Source organism: Arabidopsis lyrata (genome assembly GCF_000004255.2).
Source record: "Arabidopsis lyrata subsp. lyrata unplaced genomic scaffold ARALYscaffold_8, whole genome shotgun sequence".
In the NCBI taxonomy this organism is placed as follows: Eukaryota; Viridiplantae; Streptophyta; class Magnoliopsida; order Brassicales; family Brassicaceae; genus Arabidopsis; species Arabidopsis lyrata.
In genome coordinates, this window is record NW_003302548.1 from 15,936,826 (window position 1) to 15,956,210 (window position 19,385).

General features: G+C 36.1%; 4 protein-coding genes and 2 pseudogenes across 5 annotated transcripts; all 6 read right to left on the reverse strand.

Annotated features, from left to right (window-relative positions):
* Positions 1-138: 138 nt before the first annotated feature.
* LOC110225665 lies at positions 139-2,277 on the reverse strand (annotated as a pseudogene).
* Positions 2,278-2,637: 360 nt separating this feature from the next.
* On the reverse strand, positions 2,638-4,710 carry LOC9300340 (F-box/FBD/LRR-repeat protein At1g51370). 2 transcript variants are annotated; one of them, XM_021015901.1, is made up of 4 exons: positions 4,583-4,710; positions 3,441-4,339; positions 3,210-3,350; positions 2,638-3,109 (listed from the first exon to the last, which is right to left on the reverse strand). In XM_021015901.1, exons 2-4 carry the CDS (start codon positions 4,311-4,313, stop codon positions 2,819-2,821), a joined length of 1,305 nt encoding a protein of 434 aa, XP_020871560.1. In that variant the 5' UTR covers positions 4,314-4,339; positions 4,583-4,710; the 3' UTR covers positions 2,638-2,818. The 2 variants fall into 2 exon arrangements, with proteins under 2 accessions (XP_020871560.1, XP_020871561.1); XM_021015902.1 differs by having other exon boundaries at positions 4,602-4,707.
* Positions 4,711-5,309: 599 nt separating this feature from the next.
* On the reverse strand, positions 5,310-7,805 carry LOC110229349 (F-box/FBD/LRR-repeat protein At1g51370-like). The gene is made up of 4 exons (XM_021029262.1): positions 7,698-7,805; positions 6,112-7,026; positions 5,874-6,014; positions 5,310-5,777 (listed from the first exon to the last, which is right to left on the reverse strand). Exons 2-4 carry the CDS (start codon positions 7,000-7,002, stop codon positions 5,463-5,465), a joined length of 1,347 nt encoding a protein of 448 aa, XP_020884921.1. The 5' UTR covers positions 7,003-7,026; positions 7,698-7,805; the 3' UTR covers positions 5,310-5,462.
* Positions 7,806-9,633: 1,828 nt separating this feature from the next.
* LOC110229355 (F-box/FBD/LRR-repeat protein At1g51370-like) lies at positions 9,634-12,014 on the reverse strand. The gene is made up of 4 exons (XM_021029269.1): positions 11,794-12,014; positions 10,529-11,435; positions 10,289-10,429; positions 9,634-10,170 (listed from the first exon to the last, which is right to left on the reverse strand). Exons 2-4 carry the CDS (start codon positions 11,408-11,410, stop codon positions 9,880-9,882), a joined length of 1,314 nt encoding a protein of 437 aa, XP_020884928.1. The 5' UTR covers positions 11,411-11,435; positions 11,794-12,014; the 3' UTR covers positions 9,634-9,879.
* Positions 12,015-13,820: 1,806 nt separating this feature from the next.
* Positions 13,821-15,877, reverse strand: LOC9302057 (annotated as a pseudogene).
* A 1,470-nt stretch (positions 15,878-17,347) lies between these two features.
* Positions 17,348-19,060, reverse strand: LOC110229365 (F-box/FBD/LRR-repeat protein At1g51370-like). Its single transcript, XM_021029317.1, has 3 exons — positions 18,087-19,060; positions 17,843-17,983; positions 17,348-17,758 (listed from the first exon to the last, which is right to left on the reverse strand). The coding sequence occupies exons 1-3, from the start codon at positions 18,966-18,968 to the stop codon at positions 17,465-17,467; spliced, it is 1,317 nt and encodes a 438-aa protein (XP_020884976.1). The 5' UTR covers positions 18,969-19,060; the 3' UTR covers positions 17,348-17,464.
* Between the last annotated feature and the right edge of the window lie 325 nt (positions 19,061-19,385).

Below are 19,385 nucleotides of genomic sequence, written 5' to 3' on the forward strand. Positions count from 1 at the left end.
GTTTTTCAATATAAAAATATCATTAATTATTTACCTAAACATAATTTAACCAATAGTAAATCAAGTTGCATAATAAAAATAAATATAAAAAATGAAAAAGTAATAAATTTTGCATCGAAAACTGAAAACGACAACTAATTAAAAACAAAAAAATTTCTCTAAAACGACAACTATTCGAAAACGAAGAGAGTAATATAGTATCTAGAGACGGGCGAGTGACTTAATAGTCCGCTACCCAAAACAACACTGGCCGATTCTAAACAAAAGACTACACCTGCATTTCTTGTGCGGTAAGAGCTTAAGCTGCAGATTTTCTCTCTCTAGTCTTAACATGATCAATATATGACGACTTGACATGTGGTAGAGCGTCTTGGGAATTTCAGGACGTCCTTGACGAAGAGCTTTTCATTTGTACAGTAATAATTCAAACGTAGAGTTAGCTTCTTGAGGATTGTCGAATTCGCTAGGAAGTACATTACTAGCTTCTGTTCTCCATGATGTCCCGAGATGCCAGTTTTAAAATCAACAAACTCAAGCGATGATAACAAACACTCTGGAACAGCGGAAAAGTTGAATTGGCGCAGCTCTTCGTGATACATCTTCTTAGAGTTACTATTCCATACCTGAAGAAAAATGAGAGGAGAGAAAATAATGAAAAGATAGACAACATCTTTCACAGAGATGAGAAATAGGATTAAGCAGATCATCACCAAGATGAGGGATTTCAAGTTTGGGCAGCTCTCAAGAAAGGTTGGTAACATATTTAAATCAGATACATGAAGAGTAACACGCAGGCGGGACATGTAACCAAATTGTGGCAGCGGTTCTTTTTTCAAGTATTCACATATGAGCTGCAACCATAAAACAAAAGTATTGTGGGTCAAAAACTTTTATAATAGAAAATGTATATGTCCAATACCAGAATTATCATATATATACCTTGAAAACGTCTTGACATATGGTCAAATCTCTGACCTTGGAAATCCCAGGGAGAAAACTGTGGATACTACTACTACTCCTCAATGAAATGTTTGCTTCATTAACATCGTCCAAACCAAAGGGGAGAGAGATATCTACCTTCGCCTTGGAACAATCAACATCGTCCAATAGATAACTCTCTATTTTATCACTGATGCTCAAAAAGCGTATTCGAGGAGCATCAATCACAAATCTGAAACCAAAATCCTCTTCATCATTTATTATCTGTATACAGAGCTTCTTCAATGACCTAGAGAGCACCCGAAAGAGATTTAATTCCCATACTCGGATACGACAATCTTTAACTTTTCCAAGATGGGACAGCAAGATACAAGCCTCTCAAAACTGGCCTCTTCGCGATAATAGATATATTTCAAATGCAGAGTCTTCAGGCAAGGTAAGGAAACAAACTCGACATCATCCAAGATCACCTCATAGAGTTTTAAAGATACTAGTGTCTCACAGGTATAAAGCCTTATGGACATTTCATTTGAATTACCGGGAGAACAACAAAGATTTAGATGCTGGATCTTACGCTTAACTGCAGCATCAGTCCATGACATGAGATAAGAGGGATCAATTCATCATCTACATCTTCCTTAAACATAGTTTCATCAATAGTTAATTTGACTTTGTTTATGAATGAAGCCCTAGTGGAATCGAAAAACATGTCGCCAAAACTCCTAAAGGCATTGGAATCTGGGAAGTCCCAATGTGCCAATTCCAAACAAGGAACCCAAAGCCAGAGGCTTGTCCATCTGGTGGATAAAACGCTTGTCTTAACACTGTCCTTTGTGGGAAGATGAGAAAGAATCTGACAGATCAAAGGATCTGGTAATTGGCTTATCCTATCTTCCTTCAATCTCTCACTAAACCCTTTGAAGGAACAAGCCTGTTTCGATTTCCCTCTATCAACCATTGTCTTTTCTTCTGTAGAAAAATTTTCAGGACAACAAAATCTGCAAACAGAAAAATGAAAATGCAAGTTGCAGAGAAATAATTTTGATGAAATTGCATTGAGAGAAGCGCTTAGTCAGGGTTAGGGTTTTCAAATTCTTATGAAATTTAGTATATAAAAAAAAAAAGTAAAGTAAGAAGAAGAAGATTAACATACAGTGTTTTAGCCGGCGGAATGCAATCACACGCCGGAACTGTAGACAGTAATTTCGCCGACGGGAACGGAAACACTTGCTTGGAAATTTGGAATCACTTGCCGGTACTCTCTCTACTCTCTACTGAACATTTCTCTCAAAGACTGTAGTTAAGCAAAAGCCCAATAATCCAACATGGCCCATTAAATGTAAAGAGTTTTTGTTTGTCGACATTTTTAGACGTACTAGTACTACTATATGAATACTCATCGTACTAGCCTACTAGGAGATGCATAAACAAACATACCTTTTCCAAGACTCTCAAACATTTTACAAGTCTTGATGTTACGATTACAAATTCACAAATCTAGAGTACTGAGTTTTTTTTTTATATCTAATTTGGCAGTAGAATCCAACTTCGAGCAGCTTCTTGCTAATTGACAATTCATAAACAAGCCAACAGCAAAATAACATATATATATATATATATATATATATATATATATATATATATATAGAGAGAGAGAGAGACCTAATTACTGCTACTGTGCTAGTCTGCTAGAGCAAGTTGTGGAAGTATCCATCAAATTCGAAATAAAGTTGGTCATTGGTGGTTATTACATGAGTAGCATAAGAAAGACTTAAAACTTCAATATTTGCTTGTGGCTCAAAGCCTAATATAGCCTCCTAAAATCAACTAATTTAACGACCAAAAGATTTAACCTTAAACGAAATGTTCAGCAAAGTAATCAAAGAACAAGGACTTCACAAGCGCTAGAGCATCTTGGCATTGCAACGAGTTCTTTAAGGAAGTCACTCATCGCCTTTTTTGAATAGTAAATATTGAGCCTTAATTTCTCCAGCATTATCGAATTCTTCAGCAAGTATCTTATTAGCTCTGTTTCTCCTTCATACGCTGAGATCGAACGTTTCAACTCCACAAACTTGAGCGATAACACCAAACACTGAGGCACTGTTGAAAACATCACCATTGGTTCTTTCTTCTTTTTACCACGCATGAATTGGTCCGTAACCAATTCCTGCAAAAACAGAAGAAAACAAATATAGAAGAGAACATATTGATTAGAGAAATTTACACAACAAATCTTCATCAATCAAATGGTTAAAGTTATTCATTACCAATATGAAAGATTCTAGTTTTGGGCAGCTCTCAAGAAGGGTTGGCAACATTTCAAGATTAGATTTAGAAAATTTAACATTCAAGCGGGATAGGTCACGAAACTGAAGCACTGGTCGCGATTTCGAGTATTGAAAGATTTCCTGGAGACAGAAGTAAACAAGTAAAAAGGAATGTAATGGTGAGAAACTTTTGTCGAATATATATATATGCTCAAACGTTGCGAAGTATACCTTCCAAAAAATAGCATTCCTAATAACTAGCTCCCTGACCCTCGATATATCGGTGAGGATGTCAGGAATCATGCTACTGTATGTCATATGGCAATAGGGGAAAACAATATATAGTTTGGCAGAGAAACCCAAATTGACGATCTGAAAATTCTTTGTTGAGGAGACCGTAGCCGTCAAACACTGGAGTAGAGGTGCATCAATTACAACTTGGGTGTCCTCACATATTTCGATTCTCTTTAGCGTATGAGAGCGCACTTGTAAAACATTTGCCTCGTCATCATCCGAAGATCTTATGATGGTTAAATCTTCCAGAACTGGAGAGCCTGAAACAAGTTTCTGCAACGTGGCCTCGTTGGGGTATCTATTATGTAGTAAATGCATGATCTTGAGACAAGGCAAGGAAACAAAGTCAGCATTAGACAAGGTGACCTCACAGAGTCGTAAGTGTACCAGTGTCTCACAGGTATATAAACTCAGGGGTATCTCATCACCGCAAAAATAACTAACATCAAGATGCTGCATCCTACTCGTAGTCACAGCATCAATCCATGACGAGAGATCAAGTCTACCATCATGATCACCAAAATCTAACCAGAGTTTGCGTATCCATGACTCCCTGTGGGAATCTAAAAACCTTTCAACAAAACTCACAAAGGCATCGAAATTTGAGAATTCGATGGGTTCCAAGTCCAGTCCAGGAACCGATTGCCAAAGGTATCTCCATTTGGTGGACAAAACACTTGTTCTTACAGCGTCCTTGGTAGAAAGATGATAAAGTATTTCAGATATCAAATGTTCCGGTAACTGGCTTAACCTATCTTCCTCATCTGAGCCTTTTTCGTCACATATTTTGGGTTTCTTCTTTCGACCCATTATTTCTCTATCTTAACACAACCAATCTGCATCATCAAATTTAAGAAAAAAAAAAAACAAGTAAAAATTGAAGTTTACAGAGACAACCAACTAATTTCGAATCAGACTAATATAGATATGCGTAGAAAGCTCGGAGACAGATGAATTGCGACAAAACCTAGTCATAATTCTCACAATGAACCAGATGCGAGGGCTTGTTAGGTTAGGGTTTCTGAAGATAACTAGACATCAAGGAAAAATATAAGAAGAAGAGAGAAGAAGGGACGCACCAGAATGGAGTTGAATTACCTCGGCAGATCAAACCTATTCGTCTTCCTTCACGGCCTCATGTCGAAGAAGATGCTTCACTGTGAATTAGTGGCGTTACAGTGGCTTTTGGGAAGAGGATTCGTGTACATTTGACTACAGACGCCTTACCGTTTTATCTCTTATGACAAACGCCTTGCCGTTTTATCTCTTACTACAAACGCCTTGCCGTTTTGTCTCTCCGTTTGAATACTGAACCAATAAACAACCAAACCGGAAATACCCACTTTTGTTCAGATAAGTGCTTTTTTTTTATTTTTTTGGTATAAGCGCGATACTAAGTGCTTTGTTCATCGATTATCATCACTAACACATTAAAGCATGCATTTGTTCATCGATTCTCATTCTCTTTCTACTAGTACTAGGAGAAGCATAAATATACCATTTGCAAGCCTCTCAAACAGTTTCGATTACATGGAGACAAATGTTATATTTATTGAAAAAATGAAGAAGATGCATGCAGTCTCTTGACAATTTCCGAATGTTACCTAACTAGTTTCATTACTGTGACATATCTTGAGATTAAGTAACTCTCATTATAGGAACTGCATTGATCTAATGAGTGCTTGAACAATTTGTGGAGATATCCTGCAATATGACAATTCTTTAACTAGCCAACATCTACCAAAAGAACATATACATCAAAAGACCTAATTAGTGCTTGAACAATTTGTGGAGATATCCATCAAATTCAAGATAAAGCTGATAATGATTATAAGTAGCAACCACCAAGTAACATAAGAAAGACTTAAACTGCAATATTTGGTTGTGGCTCAAAGCCTAAAATAGCCTCCTAATATCAACTAATTTAACGACCAAAAAGATCAACCTTCAACGAAATGTTCAACCATATTTATTTCTAGGAATTAAAGAAACATGGATTTCACAAACGCTAGAGCATCTTGGCATCGTAAGGAGTTCTTGAAGGAAGGCACACTTGGCTTTTTCGGTATAGTAAGCTTCAAGCCTAAATTTCTCCAAGATTTTTGAATTCTTCAAGAAGTATCTTACTAGCTCTATTTCTCCTTCATACCCTGAGAGCGCACGTGTCCATTCCACAAACTTGAGCGATGATACCAAACATTGAGGCACTGTTGAAAACATCAACTTTGGTTCTTTCTTCTTCTTACCACTCATGCAGCTGTCCTTAACCAATTTCTGCAAAAACAGAAGAAAACAAATTGAGTAGAGAAATATACATAACAGATAGATTTTCACAAACCTTATGCATAAATCAGTTTCAGCTCTCATTACCAGTATGAGAGATTCTAGTTTTGGGCAGCTCTCAAGAAGGGTTGGCAAAATTTCCAGATGAGTTTCAGAAAATTTAGCATTCAAGCAGGATAGGTAACGAAACTGATGCATCGGTCCCGATTTCGAGTATTGAAAAATTTCCTGGTAACAGAAGTAAACAAGTAAAAAGGAATGTTATGGTGAGAAACTTTCGCAAGAATATTCATATATATATATTCTCAAAAGTTGAGATGTATACCTCCCAAAAAATAGCATTCCTAATAACTAGCTCCCTGACCCTCAATATATCAGTCAGGATGTCATGAATCATGCTGCTACTGTATGTCACATCGTTATAGGCGAAACTAATATCTAGTTTGGCAGAGGAACCCAAATTGACGATCTGAAAGTTTTTTGGTGAGGAGACCGTAGCCCTCAAACACTGGAGTAGAGGTGCATCAATTACAACTTGGATGCCATCATTTATATAGACTCTCTTCAGCATATGAGAGCGCACTTGTAAAACCTCTGCATTATCTATTGGATATCTGATGATGGTTAAATCTTCCAGAACTGGAGAGCCTGAGATAAGTTTCTGCAACGTGGTCTCATTGGGAAATCTATTATGCCGTAGATGCATGATCTTCAGACAAGGTAAGGAAACAAACTCAGTATTACACAAGGTGACCTCACTGAGTCGTAAGTCTACCAGTGTCTCACATGTATATATGCTCAGGGGTATCTCACCACCATGGAAAGAACTAACATCAAGATGCTGAATCCTACGCCTAGTCACAGCATCAATCCATGACGTGAGATCACACATACCATGACGAAAATAACCAAAACTTAACCGGAGTTTGCGTATCCATGATTCCCTGTGGGAATCAAAAAACTTTTCAACAAAACTCACATAGGCATCGAAATCTGAGAATGCGTAAGGGTCTAAGTCCAATCCAGGAACCCATCGCCAAAAATTCCTCCATTTGGTAGACAAAGCGCTTGTTCTTACAGCATCCTTAGTAGAAAGATGACAAAGAATTTCGGATATCAAAGGTTCTGGTAACTGGCTTATCCTATCTTCTTCATGTAACTGGCTTATCCTATCTTCTTTGTCACATATTTTGGGTTTCTTCTTTCTACCCACCATTTCTCTTTTCTTCGGACAACTAATCTGCATCATCAAATTAAAGAAAAAACTAAATAAAAATCGAAGGGTAGAGAAACAAACAACTAATTTCGAATCAGACTATGATAAGCCACTGAATGTGTATACAAGAAAGCAGAGAAAGCCACACATGTGAGAGAAAAAGCTTGAAGAAACTAAAGCTAATAATGATTCCTATATAAGAATAGTTTTCTCATTTGTTAGGCTTTATGCATTGTTTGATGAATGTACAGTGCTTGTGAGAGAGAGTTGATGAATCGATGATGCGCCGGTGGCTCAATCTCTTATGAAACAGTGTATCGGAGGTTAAGAAATAGAGACTACGTTTCTTATTCTTAACAGACTAATACAGATATGCCTAGAAAGCTCGGAGACAGATGAACTGCGACAAAAACAACCTAGTCAAAATTCTCAAATGAAGCAAATGAAAGCCATACATCAATACTCCAGAACACTCAAAACAGAAACAAACCAACAAATTTCGAATGAAATACAAGATACGGACACACTGTAGCTTGCATTCAAACAATCTGGATAAGTAGAAAGTTCGGACAAAACACATACGAGGGCTTGTCAGGTTTAGCGTTTTCAATGTTTCTGAAAATGACTAGAAGAAATCAAGGAAAAGTATAAGAATTGAAGAAGAAGAAGAACGCAACAGAATGGAATTTGACTACCTTGGCAGATCAAACCTATTCGTCTTCCTTCACGGTCTCTTGTCGAAGATGATGATTTCTCGCATTAGACCACTCTCTAATTAATGGCGTTCCAGTAGCTCTTTCTTACCGCTCCTTTGACACAAACGGCTTGCCGTTTTATCTCTTACTACAAACGCCTTGCCGTTTTTATCTCTCCGTTTGAACCAATATACATTGGACCAAACCGGAAATACCCACTTTAGCATATCTTTCATCTTTAGTTCTTTTATTTATTTTTTTGCTAAATTTTCTGATTTGAATATACCATTTGCAAGATGGACTGGTGACAGAAAAAGAAAATGATGTTTGTTACATTTTACCAAAAAAAAGAAGAAGATGCATGCAGTTACAAATTCAAGAAGACAAGAACCCAAGGTTATCGTCTTACTAGCTTCATTTCTGCATTTTGACATAGAAACCTTGAAAGCGATTTGATGTATGATCATTTCCTGTGACCTTTGGAATTCATCTTCTTCATTATAAAACTTATGCCTTAATTTGCTTCCTCCAAATTGGAACAGCTTCCTCCAAATTGACAATTCTTAAATTAGTGCTTGAGTATATTGCGCAACTATCCATAAAATTCGAAACAGAGTTGGTAATTGGTGGTTATTACATGAGCAGCAACCACCAAGTAACCGTAGGAAAGACTTAAATATAACCTCCTACATTGGAATCCATATCGCTTAGGCTTTAGTATAGAAATCTCTGATAATTTCTCATTGATGCTCTAAAAAGTGTAGTCGAGGAGCATCAATTCAAAATCCTGGTCACCTTCTTGTAATTTTATACAGAGCTTCTTCAATGACCTAGAGAGCACCTGAAAGACTTTTACTTTCTCATACACGCATCTAAGACCATCTCCAATGGCAGTTTCTCAAAGAGTGTCTAGAAATTAAAAAAGTAAAAAGTAATGAAAAAGGTGGAAAGAGAACCAGACATGTTTCTCATATGAGAAATTCTGAGACACCCATTTTAATAGTTGGGTTTATATGATTGGCCAGATTTTCTTTTCTATAATTTAAAATTTAAGTAAATAATTTATTTATTATTAAATGAATAAAATAATATAATTGAGAAACTCCCATCAGTTTTTTTGGTTGGAGATGCTCTAAATAATCTTTAACTTTTCCTAGACAGGACAACAAGAGATAATAAGTCTCTCAAAAATTGCCATACCAGCTATATTTTAAGTGCAAAATCTTCAGACAAGGTAACGAAACAAAATCGACATCATCCAAGTTCACTTCAAAGAATTTTACTATTAAGCTTTCTGATTCCCGATCATTGATTCTCAAACAACACAATACAAGAGCATCAATCACAACTCCCGGAACAGAATCAAACGGTAGAGAAGAACTTCGTAGTAAACGGAGCCTCTTCAGTGACCGAGAGTGCACCCGAAAGACTTTCCATCAGTCCATACCACGTCAATCTTTAAGTCTTCAAGGACAGGGCAGGATGAAACAAGTCTCTCAAAATTGGCCTCATTTGGATACACAATATCCATTAAATGCAGGATCTTTAGACAAGGTCAGCATCGAGAGTTTTAGAGATACCAATGTCTCACAGATATAAATGCTTAGGGGCATCTCATGAAAAAAGTCCCTTGACTTTGCCAAACATAGAGACGTTGTATCTTACGCTCAACTAAGTGTGAGATAAGATGCATCATTTTCATCAAGAAATAACTTGAGATTGTATATGCATGAAGCACTATTGGAATCGAAAAATCTGTCACCAAAACTCTTAAAGGCATTGAAATTTGGGAGGCGCCGCCATGACAATTTCAAACAAAGGAACCCAAAGCCAGAGACTACTCCATCTGGGGGATAAAACGCTTGTCTTAACAGCTTCCAAATAAGTAAAGCATAGCTTAACTTGTTTATAAACAACGTTCCTTAGATATTTTGACGAGCCAACCAAAGGGGGTAGTTTGGCAACCTTTATAAACCACATAGAGACTAAGAAGTTAGGCTAGGGTTTTTCAAACTCTTAGTGAACATGGCCCGCTAAATCTGGGTTAAATTGACATGTCTAAAAAAGTCTCAAACAATTCCATGGCTCCAAAAGTCAAATATCCTTCAACAAAAAAAAAAAACTTTAACAACCAAAAAAGGTTAACATTCGACTAAAAATATTCAGCAATATCTTTTAGTAATTAAAGAACAAGGACTTCACAACCGGTAGAGTATCTTGGCATCTCAACGAGTTCTTGAAGGAAGTCACCCTTTGCCCTTTTGGAATAGTGAAGATCAAGCCTTAGTTTCTTCAGCATTGTTGAATTCTTCAGCAAGTATCTTATTAGCTCTCTTTCTCCTTCATACCCCGAGATCGAACGTTTCAGTTCCACAAACTTTAGCGATGATACCAAACACTGAGGCACTGCTGAAAACACCACCTTTGGATCTTTCTTCTTCTCACGACGCATGTATAGTTCCTTGACCAATTCCTGCAAAAACAGAGGAAACGAAATTGAGTAAACAGCTACATAAAAAGCTTTCCCAGAAAAAAGAAAAAAAGCTTTCACAGACATATGTGTAGCGTAAATCAGAGCTATATTTCATTACCAATGTGAGAGATCCTAGTTTTGGGCAGCTCTCAAGAATGAGTGGCAATAATTCAAGATCAGTTTTAGTAAATCTAGCATTCAAGCTGGATAGGTTTCGAAACTGTTGCACCGGTCCCGATTTCGAGTATAGAAAGATATCCTGGTAACATAAGTAAACACATAAAAATGTTATGGTAAGAAACTTTCTTGGAAAAACTTTTCTTTTATATATAATATACTCAAACGTTTGAATTTATACCTTCCAAATACCATTACTAATTACTAGCTCCCTCACTCTGGATATATCGGTGATGAGGTCATGAATCATGCTACTATTGTATGTCCTATGGCTTAGGTAGACAACATCAATATCTAGTTTGGTAGAGGATCCCAAATTGATGATCTCAAAGTTCTTTGTTCTGCAAATCATAGTCCTTAAGCACTCAAGTAAAGGAGCATTAATCACAACTCCAAATTGATCAATGTGGATTCTCTTTAACGTTTTAGAGCGCACTTGTAAAACCTTTGCATTATATGCTGGATATCTTTTGATGGTCAAATCCTCTAGAACTGGTGAGCCTGAGATAAGATTCTCCAAAGTGGACTCATTGGGATATCTAACTTGATCTAAAAGGAGGATCTTTAGACAAGGTATGGGAACAAACTCGGCATTAACTAAGGTGGCTCCATAGAGTCGTAAGTGCACCAGTGTCTCACAGGTATATAACCTCAAGGGTGGTATCTTATCAGGTTGATAAGTGAGATCGAAACTAAGATCGATATGCTGAATCCTACGCCTAGCCACAGCATCAATCCATGATGAGATATCACACATACCATGATGATGACCAATAGAAAAATGGAGTTTGCGTATCGATGACTCATTGTCTGAATAAATAAACCTATCAACAAAACTCACAAATTTATAAAAATTTGAGAATGCATAGGGGTTTAAGTCCAATCCAGGAACCCGTTGCCAAAGATATCTCCATTTGGTGGACAAAACACTTGTTCTTACAGCGTCCTTGGTAGAGAGATGAAAAAGTATTTCATAAATCAAATGTTCAGGTAACTGGCTTATCCTATCTTCCAACGTTGAGACGTTGTCACATATTTTGGTTTTCTTCTTTCTACCCACCATTTCTCTTTCTTCACACAACTATAATCTACATTTTAAAAATGGAAGTTTCAGAACTAATCATCTAAGTTCGAAGAGATACGGACACATAGCTTGCATCAAACTAATTAAGAGATACAAACACATGTAAATTACGACCAGCCCTAATCCAAATTTCAATCAAGTAGTCTAGTGAAAGAGAAGACCTAAAAGCACATGGATGATTAAGCAACTATTAAAAAAGAAGAAGAAGAATAACTAAAACCTCATAGATGAAAAAGAATCAAGACACAATAAAAACAAAAAAAAAGAAGAAGAAGAACTAAAAATACATGGATGAAACAAAAAAACACATGGATGACTAAGAATCAAACAAAATTATAAAAAGAAGAAGAAGAAAAACGCACCTGGAATTTAAATTCCGACCGCCTACCCGATTAGGCGGTCAAAATTTATCTACTGCGACCTCCTTAAACCATTAGACACTTAAATCATGCATTAATTGTCGAACTGGTTTATCAGCCGCCTAAAGCAATTAAGCACTTAGAATCAACAATCCGCCAACTAGCTGATTTGTTTACAAAATTTTACTAGGTCTCAAAAGATTCGACTTTAGATTCATCGAATTTTATATGAATGTCAACAACACAGTTGTAATAATATTTATAGAGATGACTTCACTAGTTGATTCTTCGTAATTTCGATGTGGGACATTTTTAGTTTTGTAAAAATTATTTATTTACTACCACAAAATTTTAAATAAATATCTCTTATATGTGAAGCTAAGAAGATTCCACGTCGATATGGGACTTCATAAAAAATATTTATTTACTCTCATAAAATTTTAGGGGGTGTTATTCAATCATGGAGTTAAAATCAATTCTTTAAGGTTTAGATTTGCTTTCTGATATTGTTTTTAAGAATCTGTTTGTGTGGATTTCAAAATCTCTGCAGTATATTTCGGATTTTGATTCTAATAATTTACTCATGAAACTCCAAAGAGGTTTCATTCCAAATGATATAATATACAAAGATTTTACAAGTCTTTTAGGGGGTGTTATTCAATCATGGAGTTAAAATCAATTCTTTAAGGATTAGATTAGCTTTATGATATTGTTTTTAAGAATCTGTTTGTGTGGATTTCAAAATCTTTTTCTTAGATTTTGATTCTAACAATTTACTCATGAAACTCCAAAGAATTTTATTTCAAATGATTTATTATACAAAGATTTTACAAGTTTTTTAGTTTTGAATAACACTGGATTTTAATGAAATATTTTAAATCTTAGTTGAATAACACCAAACTTTTAAAATCTAATGAAGTATAAGATCCAATAACACCATATTTTAAAGTTAGATTTAGAATCACTAGTTGAAGAACACTAGATTAGTGTTGGATTTCAATTCTAATAAAATCTATCACTGAATAACACCACTTTAGTTTTGAATAACACTGGATTTTAATAAAATATTTTAAATCTTAGTTGAATAACAACAAACATTAAAATCTATTAAACATGATTTACAAATATAAGATCAAATAACACCAGATTTTAAAATTAGATTTAGAATCATTAGTTGAATAACACTAGATTAGTGTTGGATTTCAATTCTATTAAAATTCATCATTGAATAACACCATCTTAGCTTTTGGATATATTGACGTTTAATAACATTATCCTCAATGTCAATTTCAAACATTTTTAATTTCGTAAGAAGTATTGGAGACGAGTTTGCTGTCAATGGCAATGGTACGTAGGCAACCTTCACAAAGAAAGAACCAATAAACAACCAACTCTCCGGTTGGACTAAACCGGAAATCCCAATTTTATTCATATTGTTAAATCTGGTCTAATCCTGGTCTTTTTGGTTAAATAAGTACACGTGACTAAGTGAAGAAAAGAAGATTTCTAGTGATTTTGAAACTTTCATGATGGAAAATGTACATGTCCAGAGCCGGAATCGACATAGATACCTTGAAAGTGTCTAGATGTATGGACATATTCCTGATCTTTGAAATATGTGGGAGAAAACTGAGCAAACTATGTCTCATGGATAAAACTACTTCTGAAAACAAACCAGAGCTGAGATCAAGATCTAACTTGATATTGGAATCCATAATGGTTATTATATAGCTAGCTCTCTCTGATAGGTTACCATAGATGCCCAAAAAGTGTAGTGGAGGGGCATCAATCAGAACTCCTGTATCAGAATCAGGCACATGTACCCGTATACTTATAGTGAGTCTCTTCAAAGACATTTGCCTCAAAATCAACATATTTATTCCACCTCTAACTCTTCAAGGACAAGGGGGGAAGAGCCAAGTCTCCTAAAGGTGGCCTCATTGGGATATCAAATATATTCTAAACGCATGATCTAGCAACCTGCATAACATAATTGAAAACTAAAAGTTTTAAAAGAGACGGATTTGAAATTACAAAAACAGAGCTTAAGATCAACATTTTAGCGGGGAAACCCAATCAAACATAAAAAAAACCCTAGATTTGTAATCTCAGACATATATCTCAAAAGAAAATCTAGATCACAGATGAACAAAAAAAAAAGGTTAACACAGGACAACTTCCAGTGACGGAGGACGAAGAAGTGTGTGATAGACAAACTGCAATATTTGCTTGTGGGGCAAAGCCTATAGCATCCTAATTTAACGACCAAAAGATTAACATTAAACGAAAAGTTGAGCAATATCTTTTACTAGCTAAAGAACAAGGACTTCACATGTGCTAGAGCATCTTGGCATTGCAACGAGTTCTTTAAGAAAGTTACACATTGCCTTTTTTGAATAGTAAAGATCAAGCCTTAGTTTCTTCAGGATTGTTGAATTCTTCAGCAAGTATCTTATTAGCTCTATTTCTCCTTCATACCCCGAGATCGAATGTTTCAATTCCACAAACTTGAGGGATGATACCAAACACTGAGGCACTGTTGCAAACATCACCTTTGGTTCTTTCTCCTTCTTACCACGCATGAATCGGTTCTTAACCAATTCCTGCAAAAACGGAAGAAAACAAATATAGAAGAAAACAAATTGAGAAAAGAAGTATACACAAAAAAATTCACAAACAATATGCATAACTCAGAGGGCTAAAGTTATTCATTACCAATACGAAAGATTCTAGTTTTGGGCAGCTCTCAAGAAGCATTGGCAACATTTCAAGATTAGATTTAGAAAATTCAACATTCAAGCGGGATAGGTCATGAAACTGAAGCACTGGTCCCGACTTCGAGTATTGAAAGATTTCCTGGTTACAGAAGAAAGGAATCTTAATTATGGTTAGAAGCTTTCGTTGAACAATATTCATATATATATATATATGCTCAAATGTTGAGATGCAATAGATACCTTCCAAACAATAGCATTATTAATAACCAGCTCCCTGACCCTCGATATATCGGTCAGAATGTCAGGAATCATGCTACTGTATGTCGTATGGCAATAGGGGAAACCAATATCTAGTTTGGCAGAGGAACCAACATTGATGATCTGAAAGTTCTTTGTTGAGGAAACCGTAGCGCTCAAACACTGGAGTAGAGGTGCATCAATCACAACTTGGGTGCCCTCATTTATATAGACTCTCTTTAGCGTATGAGAGCGCACTAGTAAAACATTCGCCTTATCATCACCATTCCAAGATCTGTAGATGGTTAAATCTTCCAGAACTGGAGAGCCTGAGATAAGTTTCTGCAACGTAGTCTCATTGGGATATTTATTATGCTGTAGATGCATGATCTTCAGACAAGGCAAGGAAACAAAGTCAGCATTACACAAGGTGACCTCACAGAGTCGTAAGTGTACCAGTGTCTCACAGGTATATAAACTCGGGGGTATCTCATTACCGCAAAAAAAACGAACATCAAGATGCTGAATCCTACGCGTAGTCACAGCATCAATCCATGACGAGAGATCAAGTCTACCATGAGGAGAACAATAATTTAACCGGAGTTTGCGTATCCATGACTCCCTGTGGGAATCAAAAAACCTTTCAACAAAACTCACAAAGGCATCGAAATTTGAGAATTCGATGGGTTCCAAGTCCAGTCCAGGAACCGATTGCCAAAGATTTCTCCAATTGGTGGACAAAACACTTGTTCTTACAGCATCCTTGGTAGAAAGATGAAAAAGTATTTCAGAATCAAATGTTCTGGTAACTGGCTTATCCTATCTTCCTCATGTGAGACTTTGTTACGTATTTTGGTTTGCTTCTTTCTTCTGCCCTCCATTTCTCTTTCTTGATTCACGTACACAACGAATCTGCATCATCAAATTTCAGAAAAAAATGAAAGATTTAAAGTCACAAAAACAACCAACTAATTCCGAATGAAATGCGAGATACGGACACACAGATAAATTGTATCAGACTAATCTAGATGTGTTTCTCAGAAACACAGATAAATTGCAACGCGAGACTCAAAATCGATATCGTAATGAACAGAGATAGAAGAAATAACATTACATACAAGGGCTTTTTGAAGATTACTAAAAATCAAGGAACAGTAAAAGAAGAAGAAGGAACTCACACGGGAATGGAGTTTAGTTACCTCGGCAGATCAAAACCTATTCGTCTTCCTCCAAGGTTATATAGTGTTGAAACTGATGTCGACACAAAGGGAAGAAGAAGGCTTTGGACTGAAAAGTATTATGGGCCATCGTTTTCGTTAAAGCCCAAATAAAGATGTGTTTTGTTTTGTTTAATTTTAGCTTAGGGGCAACCAATATATTTTGAAATCCATATGAGATTTATATAAATCCTCACTGATTTTAAAAATCAGATATGTGGATTTTAAGATAAACATGGGTTACCTATGGATTTGAGTTGTATTTACATGAAAGTCGATTATAATTCAATGTGAATCTAATGTTGATTTTGAAATCCAAGAATAAATCAATAAACGAATAACACATGATTCTAACTAGTATTTATAAAGAGTTCTAGACCAATATCACGTTATTTTGACAAACATTTTTAAATCAATGATTGAGTAACACATGATTTTTGTTTAGATTTCCAAATCTATTAAAATGCATGAACCAATAAAATGCATGATGTTTAATACTTTTATAAAAATATTTTTTAAAATGGGTCCCTTAATTATTGGAGCATGGGATTGGGCCCTAGCCGTCGCACCCCGTATTTGAGCCGGCACTGAGTATGTGTAACAGTATGTAGTAACTACATATTACATATATGTTGTAAGAGCAGTATCCTTACGTGTTAGAACAGGAAACAACCCAAAAACTAGAGAGTATTAGTAAGTGCTCTTGTTTTATATCTAAAGAAAGATAGTGTGAAACAGAGAGAACAAGAACAGCCAACAAAAATGAGAGAGCTGACCTCAAAGAGGTCATAATTACACCATTCAACATGTAGCAAGATGATGAACCCTAAGTCACCAAGTGCCTTTAACCACTATGAGAATTAATGGCGCTTGAATTAGCCTTTCGACTCCTTTTTGACACAATTCGAATTGCAAACACCTTGCCGTTTATCTCTCCTTTGGTGTTGATGAAAACGGTGTGTATGGTTCGTGCTTCTAATCTTATCTTAGGACTAATATAAAAGAATATAATCAAACACAGAGCCGGCGCAAGATAAACTGGGGCCACAAGCCCAATATAATGTTTGGGCCGAACTATATTGTAGACAAAGGAAAAGAAATTAAAACAGGTAAAATGTGTTACAGTAAAGGTTCGAACTTGAGACCTTAGTAATATTTTCACATCTTTAAACCACTAGACTAAAGAGACTTTTATGTAAAAGAGGCCGATTAAGAACTATATATTTTTGGGGCCACAAGCACATGCCTCACCAGCTTGTGTCTAGGGCCGGCTCTGATCAAACATTCAAACTGAACCAACTCGGTTGTGTCCAATGCAAAACATTTCGAATACTGTAACTGGCAACGCAAGAACCAATAATCAAAAAGTTTTATGAGACTCGACCGAAAATACTCATTTGTGTTCAGAATCCTAAAAAGAACAAAAATATAAACTCGAAAGCGATGATACTACGACCAAAAGATTAACCTTAAACGAAATGTTGAGCAAAATCTTTTGAGTAATTAAAGAACAAGGACTTCACAAGCGCTAGAGCATTTTGGCATTGCATCGAGTTCGATAAGGAAGTCACGCTTTGCCTTCTTCTTGTAGTAAACATTGAGACTTAATTTCTGCAGCATTCTTGAATTCTTCAGCAAGTATCTTATTAGCTCAATTTCTCCTTCATACCTCGGGATTGAACGTTTCAATTCGACAAACTTGAGTGATGATACCAAACACCGAGGCACTGCTGAAAACATCACATTCATTTCTCTCTTCTCCTCATGACGACGCATGGATTGGTCCTTGAACAATTCCTTCAAAAACGTTGAGTAGAGAGATACATAAAAGATTTTCACAAACAATATTCATAAATCGGAGGATTGAAGCTATTTCATTACCAATACAAGAGATTCTAGTTTTGTGCAGCTCTCAAGAAGGGTTGGCAGCATTTCAAGATCAAATATATCAAATCTAACATTCAAGCGGGATAGGTTACGAAACTGAAGCACTGGTCTCGATTGTGAGTATAGAAAGATTTCCTGGTAACATAAGTGAACCAAAAAAAAAGCAAATATGTTATGGTGAGAAACTTTTGTGGAGGAATACTTATAAATAAATATGCTCAAATGTTGAGATGTAAACCTTCCAAGTATTCCTACTAATAACTAGATCCCTGACCCTCGAAATATCGGTGAGGATATCCCGAATCACGCTTTCATTGGGTCTGAGGTAGAGGTGCATTAATTGCATATCAATATCTAGTTTGGAAGGGAAACCCAAAGTGATGATCCGAAAGTTCTTTATTGAGTACATATCAGTCCTCAGACACTGGAGTAAAGGTGCATCAATCACAACGTGGATGCCCTCATTTATATCGATTCTCTTTAGCGTATGAGAGCGAACTTGTATTGCCTTACGATCATAATATGTATAGGAAGATCTGATGATGGTTAAATCTTCAAGAACTGGAGAGCCTGAGATAAGTTTCTCCAACGTGGTCCCTTCGGAACATATGATATCTTCTAAATGCATGATCTTCAGACAAGGTAAGGAAACAAACTCGGCATTGGGCAAGTCAGCCCCACAGAGTCGTAAGTGTACCAATGTCTCGCAGGTATATATGCTCAGGGGTGTCTTATCATACCCACGATAGTTAACATCAAGATGCTGAATCCTACGTGTACTCACAGCATCAATCCATGACGAGATATCACGCATACCCTGACTATAATCAAAACGTAACCGGAGTTTGCGTATCCATGACTCCCTGTGGAAACCAAAATAACTTTCCACGAAACTCACAAAGGCATCAAAACTTGAGAATTTGTAGGAGACTAAGTCCAATCCAGGAACCGATTGCCAAAGATATCTCCATTTGGTAGACAAAAGGCTTGTTCTTACAGCATCCTTAGTAGAAAGATGATAAAGTATTTCAGATATCAAGTGTTCAGGTAACTGGCTTATCTTATCTTCCTCATGTGACACTTTGACCCATATTTTGGGTTTCTTTTTTCTACCCACCATTTCTCTTTTCTTCACACAACTATGATCTGCATCATCAAAATTCACAAAGATAAATTTTGTAAGTCACAGAAACAACCAACTAATTTCGAATAAAATACCAGATACGGTCACACAGATAAATTGCATCAACCTAATCTGGATACACGTTTCTCAAAATACAGATAAATTGCAAAATTCTCCTTGAGTTCCAGTTATTGTAACGAAGAAAGATAGAAGAACTAAAACTACATGCAAGGCACGGGCGGAGGGAGAGAAGAATTATAGGGGTCAAATGACCCCAGTGGAATTTTGAAAAATATTAAGTTTTTATTAAAAAAATTATATTGACCACAGTCCAACAAATAAATTGACCCCTATGAATATTTTAGTTCACCTACAAGCAAAGGGAAGCTTAGTAATATGTTGAATTATATACAT

What these genes read in the sequence shown, in the direction of transcription:
- LOC9300340 (XM_021015901.1), bottom strand. Translation starts at nt 4,313, where the DNA reads ATGGGTCGAAAGAAGAAACCCAAAATATGTGACGAAAAAGGCTCAGAT. An exon ending in GGAATGCTATTTTTTGGAAG is followed by an intron (nt 3,351 to 3,440) that starts GTATACTTCGCA and finishes TTCTGTCTCCAG; the next exon opens with GAAATCTTTCAATACTCGAA. An exon ending in AACTAGAATCTTTCATATTG is followed by an intron (nt 3,110 to 3,209) that starts GTAATGAATAAC and finishes CTGTTTTTGCAG; the next exon opens with GAATTGGTTACGGACCAATT.
- LOC110229365 (XM_021029317.1), bottom strand. Translation starts at nt 18,968, where the DNA reads ATGGTGGGTAGAAAAAAGAAACCCAAAATATGGGTCAAAGTGTCACAT. An exon ending in TTAGTAGGAATACTTGGAAG is followed by an intron (nt 17,984 to 18,086) that starts GTTTACATCTCA and finishes TTATGTTACCAG; the next exon opens with GAAATCTTTCTATACTCACA. An exon ending in AACTAGAATCTCTTGTATTG is followed by an intron (nt 17,759 to 17,842) that starts GTAATGAAATAG and finishes ACGTTTTTGAAG; the next exon opens with GAATTGTTCAAGGACCAATC.
- LOC110229355 (XM_021029269.1), bottom strand. Translation starts at nt 11,410, where the DNA reads ATGGTGGGTAGAAAGAAGAAAACCAAAATATGTGACAACGTCTCAACG. An exon ending in TTAGTAATGGTATTTGGAAG is followed by an intron (nt 10,430 to 10,528) that starts GTATAAATTCAA and finishes TTATGTTACCAG; the next exon opens with GATATCTTTCTATACTCGAA. An exon ending in AACTAGGATCTCTCACATTG is followed by an intron (nt 10,171 to 10,288) that starts GTAATGAAATAT and finishes CTGTTTTTGCAG; the next exon opens with GAATTGGTCAAGGAACTATA.
- LOC110229349 (XM_021029262.1), bottom strand. Translation starts at nt 7,002, where the DNA reads ATGGTGGGTAGAAAGAAGAAACCCAAAATATGTGACAAAGAAGATAGG. An exon ending in GGAATGCTATTTTTTGGGAG is followed by an intron (nt 6,015 to 6,111) that starts GTATACATCTCA and finishes TTCTGTTACCAG; the next exon opens with GAAATTTTTCAATACTCGAA. An exon ending in AACTAGAATCTCTCATACTG is followed by an intron (nt 5,778 to 5,873) that starts GTAATGAGAGCT and finishes CTGTTTTTGCAG; the next exon opens with AAATTGGTTAAGGACAGCTG.